General features: G+C 43.9%; 1 protein-coding gene across 1 annotated transcript in view; it reads left to right on the forward strand.

The window, feature by feature from the left end:
- Positions 1-13575, forward strand: part of CSMD2 (CUB and Sushi multiple domains 2) — a 239970-nt gene that overhangs the window by 112628 nt on the left and 113767 nt on the right. Inside the window, exons 11-12 of the mRNA XM_026043490.1 lie at positions 4727-4830; positions 9373-9485. Coding sequence (XP_025899275.1) covers positions 4727-4830; positions 9373-9485 — 217 coding nt within the window. The remainder of the gene's footprint in view (positions 1-4726; positions 4831-9372; positions 9486-13575) is intronic.

Consider the following 13575-nt stretch of genomic DNA (forward strand, 5'->3'; position numbering starts at 1 on the left):
ACTTTTCAGCTGAATAGCTCAAAAGACTCCTTTTTGCTCTCAGAATCTCCTGTCTGCTCTCAGAAAAAAAGACAGGTTTCATTCTAGGATCTTGGTTCCTTGTAGTATTATCTGTTACTTATGAGCAAACCTTGCATTTCAGGGCACTGAGCTCATCTGCTTATGCAGGCAATTATTTCTTGGGTCTTGCCTCTAGACAGACTTGGCTTTTGGCACTCTACCTTCTGCTGCCGATCCAAAGGCATTTCACAAACATGATAGTATCCCAGGGTCTCATCTCTCGCTAGAAATTGCTCCAGTCTGTGGAAATAGTGGCAGCAGAGGCACATGTGCTGCTGCTCGCTGGCAATGCCCTGTGCTCCCGCTGCGCTCCCCTCCACGGCCTCGGCTGCGTCCGGGCTGCCTCAGGAGCYTGTTGAGTTCTGCTTCTCAGTGCCCCTAGACCTCAGTTCAGGTCTATAATAAGTACAGATTGCTATTGGGTCATGGTTTTAATGAGGAGTATTTCTGCATCCGGATTTTGGGATGAGTTTGTATTTAAAAGGCTGTCATTAGCTGGACCTTTCACCTAGCAAACATCTTGGTTTAACCGCGTATGAAAACAGTAATGACACAAATTCTGGGAGCCTGGAGGATATTTTTCAGTGCTGATGTATTAAGAGCATCTTGCTGGTTCATCAGATCCAGGAGATTGTCCTTCCCCGGGGTGATGCGTTGGGGTCTGGGCCGTTGCTGCTCTGTCTCAGCTGTGTTTCCCTGCCTATGTCCTGCAGACCCGCGTTGGATGTCCACAGACTGACTATTCACATTGCTTTTTGTGCATCTTGYTCTCTCAAAGAGGCACAAAATCCACTAGTAATGATTTAGTGGATAAAATCCCCCCTCTAATCTTAGGGCTGCTCCTTTACTTTTGCGCCAGCCTCATGGCCAGCCCAGGCAGTGGGTAACAAATCTTTCTTGCTCGTCCCTTCAGCTGCACGTGGACAATCTTCCCCCTTCTCAGCTTGCTGTCTTATGTTTCCAAAATTGCATCTTTGTGAAATTTTGCTTAGAGAAAGTTTTYCTTGCCCTGGCTAGATTCTTCCCCAGTCTGTAAGCTTTTGTGGTAATGAACTGTTGATTAGAAAACAAACAAATCGGCAAGTCCTGCTCCTCAGCTCTCATAAATCATGGAGTGAACTGAAATCAGTGAAATCTGTTAATTCCAATGCTTACCAACCTGCAGCAGGGATTCAATAGCAAAAGAAGGTGTAACTTGTGCTGCCTGAGCTACAGCATCCATCCAATGTAAAGAGGTGAMGCATAGCTGAAATCAGAGGGAGAGACTGATCAGAATCATCACCTTGGGTTAGCTCTCTTTAAAGAGGATTTTTTTCCTTTGAAGTGACAAATAGGTTAGTTAGCAGCCTGAGTTTATATAGGGTTTCTGGAASAGTTTGCTTGTTCAGTGCATCATCCTAGAAGGGTAATTTACAGATGGGGATGATGTTCTCCAGCTCCTTGGAGCACCGAGGGTTGATAGAGACACACTTGCCCTGCACAGGTGCGCGCTGCTTCTGCTGCTGATCTGTGATGTGGATCCAGACTGTAGATCCAAACTGCAGCCTTTGCTCTGTACGACTGGCAGAGGAGCCTCTGCTGGTGTCGGGAGGCCAGGCTTGGCGCGGCCTTGCACAGGCTCTTCTGCGATAGATGGAGAACAGTGAAAACAAATCCGTCTGCCTTACAGTTTCACTGCTGCTTAAAGAATTCCTGAAGACTCCAGAAACCGAAGCTGAGCACACAGGACCTCATCAGCGTGGTGGCAGTGCAAAAGGGCCTGTCCCAAACCCACTCCCCATGAAACTCAAGCCTCAGAGAGACGGTCCTTGTGCTGTTGATGAATTGTTGAATCCTACAGGTGGTATCACTGGYGTGGACAATTCCCTGTGTCTGTCAGGCATCCCGTGGTGCCTCCTGCTTGGACACGTACACGTGGCCCAATGTAATGCAGGCAGTTGCTGCGAGCTGAGTGTTAATCTCAGCCCAGTCATTGATAATCCTACTTGAGAAGTCATTTAGTGCCAAGTCTAATGCCCTGGTGCGTAAGATGCTTGCTTGAGGCGCAGCCTGTGTTGGAAGCGTGTTGCTAAATGGTCTTCTTCTGAATGACTCGCGTTGCCCTTGTGTGCAAGGGGGGATGATACCATCACTGCATGTTCTCAGCATTGGTGAAGGAAGCAATTGAAGGTGTATTAATTAAAATGGCTGTAAAAAAATGCTTTGAAGATGAAAGCGTGATGGGCCTAAGCTGCAGCTGAAGCCTACTGAAGGCAGTGGTAATCTTTTCATTGACTTGAGTTGCCTTTGGATCGGGTCCTATTATATGAAGCTTTTAATATGAGCGATGGGAAAACCACTGAGCTGTATTTAGACTCATTTGCAAGTCATCTGCTCTATATTTGGAAGAGAACCGCGAGCCAGATTCAGTGAGCTACATAATCCCCAAAGTTTGCTCAGAAGCCGACATAACAGCATTAAGGGCAGAGTGCTCTGTTGCTGACAACTTGGAGCTCTTTCCTGCGAGGAGGCCAAGGTGCCTCAGAACTATTTGGGGGATTTGTGGGAGGGCTTGAGGGTATGTAGATTTTGTGGTTGTCCCCTGTCCCATGGGAATGATTTCCCCCTGTGCCTTGGGAATTGTTTCGAGCATGGTGAAAAATAGATCACTCAGGAGCAGGCTGAGAAATGCATATGATAATTGGTGAATTTGCATCAAAACTGATACTTCTGAACCTTCATGACTTAATGGATGTCACTGGTTGATATTTCTCCTGGGGCGATTCCCGCCTAAAGTCTCCCTAGGCAAATAAAGCCCTGTCCAAGCTTCCTGTTTCATCGGTGGAGAGACGGGACCCTCCAGGGGATGATTCATCCCATATGCAGAGCGATGCTTAACGCTGGGGAGAGGAGAAAATGAATCATGTGCTTGTAAAGCATCTGCCTATAACTCTATAAGAGGTGCTGCACTCCACGGAGAGAATTATTGTGGTTTTTTTGGTTTTTTTTCTCCCCTATGTGACTGCACTTCAAATCATTTTGCAGTGTATCACGTGTCAAATTCAAGCCAATTTCCTTGACTTTGCTAATTGCTTCCTGCCACTTCAGTGGCTTAAAATTGAGGTTTTGTGCCACGCRTGTATTTGTGTGTGCCGGTAGATCTCTTGTTGTTTAATGAATCATTAAATAATTTTCAGCCTCCAACCCAAAGAGAAAATGGCAGGAAAAAATGCGCAAATAAATATTATATTCAGTATCCTGTTCCTGTGCAACAAGGTTACAGTATATGGGAACCTAATTAGTTATTTAATTAGGGTCAGACTCCTTAGAATGTAGTTTACTTGAATGATTGATGTAACTAATGACGTGTGTCTTCTTACAGCACTGTGTTCTTTGTATTAATTGCATTATTCCATCATTACATGGTTTAATAATATTCTAAACATGTTAATAATATTCTGAACAGGTTAATACTTTGGTACTACTRTTAAAGTGAACAGTTCCAAACTTACTTGAAATAATCACACTGACTTTTGCTTCAAAATACTATTTGAATAATGCCCTATTTTCAGGATGTTAGGGCTATCTTGTRTGTCTTGCAAAAGTGTTTCTTGCTGTATTGATTCAGAATAGCTGAGATGTCTGTGCTACCCTCCCTTGCCCCAAAGCATGATAGTCATGCAGGTTCTTCTTGCAATTATTTTTCAGTTTGTTTCATGTGCAAAATAGCAAAAAGAAGCATGAAACTAAACTTGGTGTAAGCTGTGTAAGCTGTACAAGTCTGGAAAATAAATATATTGACAAGCCCACATGTGCATCAAATGAAAGCGTTCAGGTGTTCCCATGCCTTGCTGCATCTGGGTGGTTAAGAAGGTCTAAGAGAGGAATCCGCTGCTGATTTCAGTTGGCTTTATGGAGGTGAAGCTGTTCTGCTTCCCCCTGCCCAAGGGTGCTTGTCTCCCAAGTCAGATTGTGGTTTCTAGTTGCTTGCAGTTGAGACAGGCTTGCAAAGCAGCTGGGAGATGTGGAGCACAAACCTCCTGGCTCCAGCGGCCGCCTGCTCCTCTGCGATCCAGAAAGGCTCCCTCGATCCAGCCTGTGTTGAAGAGCACAGGGGGAGGTTTGGTTACAGCTCGAAGCAGAACTCAGAACCAGATACCGTGGTGGACAGATACTGCTGCGCTGGTGTTTGCAACCAGCGTGAGGTGCTTTCCTTGAGCTGCCTTAGCTGTAATTCATGCAGTGTCCTTCTAGGTCTGCCAAAGCTTGTGAAGCCTGGGGAACTTTCTACCCAGCAAAGACCAACAGGACTCTCTGCTTGCACCACATGCAACACTCTTACCTGCTGAACCTCTGCATTATAGAAGAAAAGGTTCTATTTATCAGCAAAACCTGGTGAAAAAAGTCTTGCTGAGAGCCCAACACACATCTTTACCAAAAAATTCATCTAGAAAATCCGTAGATAAAGCAGAAAAACCTGAAGGGTAATTTCAGCGAGAACTCCATTTATCTGTAAAGAAGTGCTGTAGTGCTATAAAAAGGRAGGACAGTCACCTTTGGTGATGTATTTAAGATATTAATGCTCTTATAAATTGCTCCTCAATAGTCCGGCAGCTAAATAAACAAGACAAGGATTTGCTGGCTGTCTTGGCMGTTGATTCATACTAACGTGCTCCGTCTTTGCCAGGTTATCAAACTCACCTTTGAAGAATTTGAACTAGAAAGAGGATATGACACGCTGACAGTTGGTGATGGCGGCCAAGTGGGAGACCAGAAAACTGTGCTTTACGTGTAAGTAGGACGTCCCTTGTCGCTGTGAGAAGCTGTGGGAAAAGCTGTAACCTGCTTGCTGTGGTTCTCCTGAGGAGCCTTTGGCAGGACCYCCTGCCCAAGTGTTTGAGGCCACTGCAGGTGCTGAATGCGCAGGGTTAACACCCTGATGCACCAGTAAAGCAAACCAGGCAGAAAATGAGAGCTCAAGGGGTCTATCTCTGTTGACCATCTCGTACAGTCGCTTTTAGCAGTGCAAAGAGGCTGTAAATCCTTTATCTTAGTGACATTCTGAGCATTATACACCCACTGTACATTTATATAAAAAATGTCACAAGCTGCTTCCAGACTTAGAAACCATCCCTCTTTAATTTCTACCCTTTAGTTTGCTGGTGAAGTATTCTATAGAGGTTTCCCTGGTAGAGGAGACATTGTAGATAGCCCTGCTTTCCCTCCAGGCCTTCCCAAAACGATTTTCACCATGCAAATTATATTTGACTAGAAAGGGAGGAAATTGGCTCGCTATAGGACAGTCCCGGCCATGCTAAAGGACGATAGGAAATCCCTGATGCTGCCAGTTGTTAGAATAAAGAATGGTTGAGTTTTCAGCATGTAGGTTGTAAAATACTTGACGAGCAGCTTGGCTTTACAGCGAGGCTGCTGGGGGGAATCAGCAGGGCAATAGGTGGGCTCTCCGGTGGTACCTGCAGTCCCTCCACAGCAGCTAGTACCTGGAGACAGTTTGGGTTGAAGTTGGGAGGAACGTGGCAGTGCGAACGATGCAAAGGAACGTGTGCATTTGTACATCAAAGGCAAGGGCTCTGCCTGACCCCCGTGCTCCCTGGGGGATGCATCAAGAGCTGATAAGTAGGTAGAGGTCTCCAGGTTCGTGCAAACCCTTAGATCTCTAGGAAAGGGCAAGTGCAAGGGCCTCATAATTTGGACAGGGGGAAAAATGTGCCCAGCACAGCAAGATCTTTCTTCCCTGTGAACTATAATGTCTCTGAATTTTTATTTTTTTCATATGCAGTGTGCTCAGCTCAGATCAGCACGATGTGTAGGAAATGGGCATGCCTGTGACCTTGGGATAAGCTAGGATCTTTTAAAATAGCCACTAGAAAATGCCACAGTAGAAAAAGAACAAATCTTGATCATCTTCGAGAAGGCTGTTTGTTATCATTAACCTGCTAACCTTGATATGGGGGTTTGTGCTCTTCCTTGGTTAATGCCCTGCCCCATCCCTTTCCTGAAGGGTTAGTTGGAGATCAGTCTGTGCTTCATCCAAATCTAATTGTGAAAATTGCTTATGATTCAAATCCACTTTACTGAAAAAAAAAAAAAAAAACAATGACTCTGCTACAGCTCTTTTGAATGATCAAAGTAATACTGTGACTTTATGGAAATGGAGAATTTTAAAACTCTTGTCAGCCTTTCTGCTGCCTCCAGAGCCCCGGGGAGGTGTCAGTCTTGGTTCTCCTGAGGYGCGAGCAAGAGGGGCAGGAGCAGGACAAGGCAGCGCATGGACCAGGAGCAGGAGTGTTTGCACGGGGCAGGGGTTCTGGGCTACCAGCATCCGCCTTGTCTTGAAAGACTCCCCTTCATTTCTGCCTCACTGAAGATGTGTCAGAGAAAATAATTCTGCAAAGTCTTCCCTAGCAGAGCTCTTGTACTCCTTCCAGTGGTGGAGTATATTTCMCATTATGTTTTTCCCTCCTCCTCTTTGCTTGTTTTTCCACATGAATCAGCCTCCCACTCCATTTTAACTGATCTTAATGCTCCCTTGTTTCCTTCAAATCTCTCGTTTCTCTGTGGTACTTTTCACTCTGCATTTCTTTTCAGGACATAAACAGCAGTGATGCTTTGGTCAGAAACTCGAAGCTGCAACATATATAAATGTAAAGTCTGATCATTGCAAAAGTGTTTGTAATTAAAGTGTCACAGAACATTTCACAGCTGATTGGGCCAAATGTGCAAATTACAGCCAAGGGAATAGTTTGTAATAACTTGCTGAAATGATTTCTCATTCCCTCCCCTTTTTGTTTGCCTAATGCCCATGAAGATTTTCCTAGACTCACATTTAATCATTCCACGTTTTTTCACTCTGTATTAGCTACTCAACACCTTGCTCATGCAAGTTTGGGAATCCTGATGGGCTCTGCAAGGCACGGTGTGTAGCGCCTTCTCCTGCTGCAGCATTACATTGCTCATGCCAATCCTAGCAAAGTTATTTACTTTTCTTTTTAATCTGGGAGGGCAAGTTGAAGGCTAATAAAATGTGAAAGAGGTGTGAAGACCACAGAAAGACTCTGTGTATAATAAATGAGATTGAAAGTCCAGGGACAGCATTTTTTTTWWTTWTTTTTTTAGCATTTACCAACTTCTTATCTAGGGTCAGCCGAGTTCATGTACCAAACRTGCACACCGGATACCAACTTCAGCGTTTTTTGGAGGAATTGACACCCAGAAAACTAATCTCCAAATAGATAGAAGTTTAACTTCTTTGATTGCTTRCTTTATTCAAGAACAACTCAATCCTGCATCTTTTCAAATCAACAARTGAGTTTCATAGCCCTAGAGTTTATACATTGAGTACGGGAGATCATTTGTTTCTGGTCTCAGTGTCATCCCTGTGAAATGCGTCACAGAAAACACATGGCTAGGCTGAGATTTCTGACTGGCAGAGAGGATTTAACGCCCAAAAGTTCAAGCACCCACATCAATCCACACCTTTTCTGAAGGTGTTTGCCTTCCTTGGCGTGGTACCTTCCTCGTTCCTGTTTGCTCCTCAAATAACTGCAGGAGAGTCAACCATAAAAATTCTGCAAAGCTTCTCCAACTGCCATCATACTCTGGATGCAAAACTGATGTTAAAACAAGATGAATTATGAATTTACCAGCACCCTGGGATCAATAAAATTTCTGATTCAGGTCAAAGCACTAACCAGACAAAGGAAATAGGAAGGCTGTGATGTGCTCGGAGCGGTGAGTGCAGCTGCAGGAAGAAGGCGCCGCAGAGCTGGAGCGGTGACCAGCTGCAGTGCAGGGCTTGCAGCAGTGCCTAGCAGGTAGGAGGCAGCTAAAAGTCTGTGGGATGGACAGGACACTCTGCACCACTCTGGTACGACTGGTCCCGTGCACCTCTTGAGACATCCGTGAGACTATTGGAAAGTATTTGATACTCAGCAGGGTGCCCGAATGTCAGACAAGCAGGATAGGATCGCAGTAGCACAACCCTTCAAGCAGTGGTTTTGCTTCACTCTCAGCAAACTGTAATTGGCAGATGATCCATAGCATCTCCGATTACCTGGGAAAGTGGGAATTGCAGCAATTATGCCTGGAGGTTGCAAGTTATATTTATTCACAGGATGCTATCCAGCCCGAGCTGCTGCTTTTGTTCTCCTGCAGGCTTGGTCTGCAGCAGTTGTGCCTGGAGAGCTCAGTTTTATCAAGGAGTCTTTCAGGTGCTGCTGTTGTGCTTGAGAAGAATGCCGGCAGAAGCCATATCTATACATATGTATGTGTTTAGATTTAAGCAAACACTTCAGAAAAAAAAAGTATCCGTTTGCAAGCAGTTACACCTAAGGTAATTTAAAAATATATCACAGATGATACCTTAGGAGAAATAGTGTAGTAATAAGATTAAACGCTACCACTAAGGCAGGCGATATAGGACTCGTACTCCTATAGTAATGATCCCTTCCCACGCTCCAGTACTCCGCTTGTGGAAGGAAGGGAAGGAGCTTTGCTCCGAGCAGGCGTTTGTGCAGTGCAGAGGCCTCTCTCTGGTGCTTGTCTGGGCGAGGGATAAAATGCTAAAGCTGCGTTGAGTCCCGGCGAGGTGATTAGTCCCAAAGGCTGAATGAGCCACGCATGGCTCATTAATGTGGATGTATTGGTGACATTTTTCTTAATCTCTTCAGCTCTCCTAGGAATATCCTTGAAAGATAGGCAATGATCATCCTGTGCTACCTGGATTTGTGGCATTTTTTTCAAAGATCCACAGAACACTGTGTGGATTTTTCAAGAATCCACACAGATTTGAGGCTTGTGCCTTGTTCCCAGCGTGTTTTTTGAGGTTTTTTGTGGCAAACTGTGTCAGGATAGAAATGTAGCAGGGAATATGTTAAATGTAAGTTTTCTGATACCAGAAAACATCTGTAAAGACAGTTGAGAGCATTCAGTCACCAGTATAGGTTCTGGGAATTGTATTTGCCTCAGTAAGAGAGGGCCTGGTCGTTATTAATGCTAGATAATAAATTGCGGTAATGGGACAAAATTGTAATTATAGTGGTAGCAATAGCTTGCAGGCCCTCAACTAAGACAGACAACTCACTGTTGTAGGTCATACAGGGCAAGATGAGCAGCGTGACGAGCAGCTCATCTGTCCGCACGCTGTCAGATTTTTGGACAGTGCTTTTGGGAATTTCTTCTTCCTTGTGCTGCCTTGTCCTGGCTATCTTGTAGTCCTGCAGAGGAACCTGTGAGCTTGTGTTTGTGGGGGGTACAGAGCTTGCGGAGGCACCCGAGGCACCCCTATTTATTTACTTTTATTTATTTTTACAGCTTGACAGGTACCACGGTTCCTGATCTCATTGTCAGCACACACCACCAGATGTGGCTCCTCTTCCAGACAGACAGTGTCAGCAACTTATTAGGATTCAAAGCAACCTATGAAGGTAATTCAGTTTTTTTTTTTTTTTTTTTTTTTTTTTTGAGATTTTTGCATATTTTAAAAGAATCAGGGATGAGATGGGTCCTGTTGTCAGGGGGAAAGGAAGCTTTACCAAATGCTAAAGTTCTACAGACATTTTCTTAAAATATAAGCTTCACTCCAACGTGACTAGAAGAATTTCCTTTATATCTTTTCCAGGGGAGCAGCTGAAATGGTTAAGGTTTCAATGTTTGCTTTGTTGGAAATGAGCTGCTGAATTTCAGCAGAGATGGCAGCTGTACCTGTGTCTGTCCAAGGAAATGAGAACAAGGGATCAGTGACATCATTAGATTATTGATATCGACTTYGTTAAATATTGACTGATCTAGAATATTACAAATAACACGAATGAATATGAATTATGTGATGAAATAATATTAATGATGGAATTTTCGAAAGAATTGGATCCCAGATTTCTTTTTCATTTTATTGCCACCTTCAGGTTCTCTTTTCAAAGTGCTTGAATGTCTTTCAGTTCTCTATAAAAACCTTGCAAGAGTGGCCATTTCTTTTTAGCTCTRGTACCTAAAACTAGGCACACAGATCTTTTCCTGGACCTGATCCTGAAAGATCTGAGTATCCACGCTTAAATCGGACTCTTCTTCTCTAGGCCCTACCTGCATCTTAGCAGTCATTCATATTTAAGTGTGTTTTCCTGGCGCTTGCTCAGGTTCAGGGAAGTGTCATATTGTTCTCAGGCCGGGACCAGCTCATGGTTGTGTTGCTGACTGACACAAAAATACCAGTTAGGAGCCTCAAGGGACTTGACCTACCAGAAAACCTAGTTGAACTACAYGCTGGCATATCCAGGCAGTCGGGACTAGTTCATGGAGGGCACTGGATCATGATGCTTGGGTATTTACAGGGTGGCAGGGCCACATCAGCAGAAAAGTCATTAGAGAGACACAAATACAAGATAATGGGATTAAAAGAAGAAAAGGCAGTTACAGCCTCACTGTCGATAAAGTCAGTGTGACATTCAGATGCTGTCTGTTTTCCTGGATGTCTTTGCAGTGTTCACCTGCAGCCTTTTGGACTTTGCAGAATGGATTTGTGTCTGAGCAATGACCTGTGTTTCTGTTCCTGAGGTCCATSCTGGTTCTAGCCTGAAATGAAGCTAACCCCCATTCCTCCAACTCCATAAAATTCTTTTAATTTTGCAAATGCTTTGAGCTACAAAGCGAGGGACATTTAAGTAAGAGACAATTAGCACTTGCCAAATACATTATGAAATTATATACAACTTGCTAACAAGTTTCTGTATCAGTTTTATGGGCACACTTTTTCCTAATTGTGAGCAGAAAATTGCGGCTAATGGAGCTATATAAAGTCAAGACCAAAAGGGTGCCTAATAGAAGGGCAGAGTGTTACTTACAGAGTATGTTTAAATAGCCATATATYCTAAAATACTTGTAAGTTTTAGTGTACACTTTAAGTGTAATGCCATCGTAAAGCCTCCTGCTAGTGCTGAAATGAAATGGTTACGCCTAAGAGATTTATCGACACAGATTCAAGGACCAGTTGGAAGGAACATGCTGAGGAAGGCAATATGCTGTCAAATTTTTAATGCAGAGTTCCTGCGAAAGAGGAACCAACCTGGCCCTTTAGCTCCTCTTGCAGCTAAAGGGAGAATGGATTTCGACTGAAGCCAGTATATAAAACATGAGGCATCCAGGCTCAGTTTTCTCCAAATCCGTACGGCAAGATTGGATGACTTGGGAACAAGGGTTCGGCTGGTGTAAATCAGTGTGACAGCATTGATTTTCAATTAAGCTGTGTCAGTCTTGGCCAGCTGAGGATCTCGCTCATTAATGTTCATGAAGATTACTTCTAAATCTCCTATGTCTCAACTGCAGCCGCTTTTATCCTTTTAAACAGACGTTCTCTCATAATAACGAACAATGTTTTTGGACTTCGAATGCTTGTCAGGAGAAATCTGTATTAAGCTCCACTTTGCTAGCAATGTCTTTTCTTTCTTACAACTATAGCAAGCTGATTGATACTGCAATTTAGTGCTTGACTTGCAAGAGGGCTTTGCAGCCTCCTGGGGTCCTTGGTCTTATCTTCTCCCTTCTTTCCTTTAATCTAAGACAGTTCTTTTGAGAATACCTTGCATTTAGGGTAGGCTGGTGCCTTCCACAGCCATCACAATGGCTCTTTGAGTGCTCTTTTTATACACGAAAGAGAAGGTATCTCTGGTGGGGATAAATTTGATTGCCAGAAAAGAGCTTTGTGAGTGATAAGAAAATCCTATTGCCATCTGAACCTCTTTTTTTTCTATTCACAGGGTAGGGTTCAAGCAGGTAAATGCTCTCTGCAGCACATACTTAATGGGAACTTTGAATAACTGACTTGACATATACTTCTGTTGACTTCAGTAGCATCTTTGCCCTATATATGATGTGTCCATGAATAATTAAAAACTAAATAAGATGCATTTTTTAGTAAAACAAGCTTGACTACATAGAAGAAATGCAAGTCAGAGAGAGGCAAAGCAGATCCAGAAAGGTTGGGAGAGGAGAAGCCTCATTTCAATCAAGATGCAGAAAATTCCATGGTAGGAGATAGAAATATTAAAAGGGGGAGGGGAATAGGATCAAAGACAGATTTTAGCTTATTTTATRTTTAGTTTAAATGTATTTTGATAAAATCAATTAATGATTCAGCTTTAAAACTGTCCGGAGAGAGTGAAGCTGACCCCGGCCTGTGTCCGAGCGGCCGCGCGCTGCAGGCAGGGGCTGGTTAAGCTATTTGTTGGTGCTCAGTGCTGACTAAGTGCTTGGCTCTGGAGAGCTTAGCCGTAGAGCTCAGACTTAGCCCGTGGCGCTAAGCGGCTTAGGACTGACTGCGGCCGAGCCGCAGCCTGGAGATTTCCTCCTCCGACCTTGGGTTTAGTCGGAGCAGCATTGCCCACAGCGCTTGCACCCGGCCACTCCAGGGTTTCCACGTCTGTTCATGCATACACGCCATGTGGAGATATGGTCAGGCTTATATAGATGCCCACAGATGAGCTGCATTGAAGGTGTTTTACACATGCACATGTGTAAAATGGGCAACAGATAACCTCCTAAGCTGCTGAATCCTATATTGTTTGCAGCTTCCACACTCCGTTCCATGACACGTGTTGAGTCACGTCATGCAGCGCAGTCCAGGGTGCTGCTGACGCAACACACGGGCCTCGCTGTGTCGGCCTGCGCTGCTGCAGGGTCACGTCACCTGTAGTTCGGCCTTAAAGGCCGCTCTGAGCCTTAGCACGAGCGATTTGCCGTTACGCCGTGCGTTTTAATGAGCAATAGCCTGGTACATGCTCTCATTTTTCTCCTATAGYAGTGGTTTAGATGAGAGGGATGTGATCAAAATATGCAGGATTGTCCTGCCCTTCTTGTTGTTTCCTCTTCAGATCCTATTTTTTCTTATTTTTGCTGCTCTGAGCCTCAATTTCCTGAGATTGTGGCCAAGGTCTAGATTTGGGGTGTAGCGTTTGCATGTGCTGCGKGGGGGACCGCAGCGTGGGTGCCTGCACCCTGCAGCTGGGTGCTCTTAGTCACTGGGCAATACAGGCTGCCTAATGGTGCTGTGCAAAGGGATCCCCACCCACCACCAGAAGACAAATAACAAAAATAGCTGACAGAAAAATTTCTGGTGGAACATTGTTCATTAGAAAACTCTGTTTTGTCAAAATCTCACTGTTTTGTAAGAATATGTCTGCATGATATAATATTTGATGAAGTTTTGAAAGGTTCCTTTCAAGTTGTTTCATTTAAATAATGTCAAAACATTTGCTTTTAGTTGTCCTTGTTTAGTTTTGACTTTTATTGTTCTAGTCTGGAAGTGATTTTTACTTAAACATTCAAATGAAATGTTTCACTCTTACTCAAGTAACATGTTTTGATATTTCTGAATCATTCATTTTTGAATTTCTTCTCTGTGAAATATTTTATGAATTTTACTCTGTGTGAAAAGAAACGTGGAAACGAGGGAGTTCTCCTGAAGTCAGAAATGGCATTTTCTGACCTCTTCAGCACGATAAAATGTACTAGTTTTGCATGCAGGCT

Source organism: Nothoprocta perdicaria, unplaced genomic scaffold (genome assembly GCF_003342845.1).
Source record: "Nothoprocta perdicaria isolate Ctin4 unplaced genomic scaffold, notPer1 scaffold_33, whole genome shotgun sequence".
NCBI classification, from domain to species: Eukaryota; Metazoa; Chordata; class Aves; order Tinamiformes; family Tinamidae; genus Nothoprocta; species Nothoprocta perdicaria.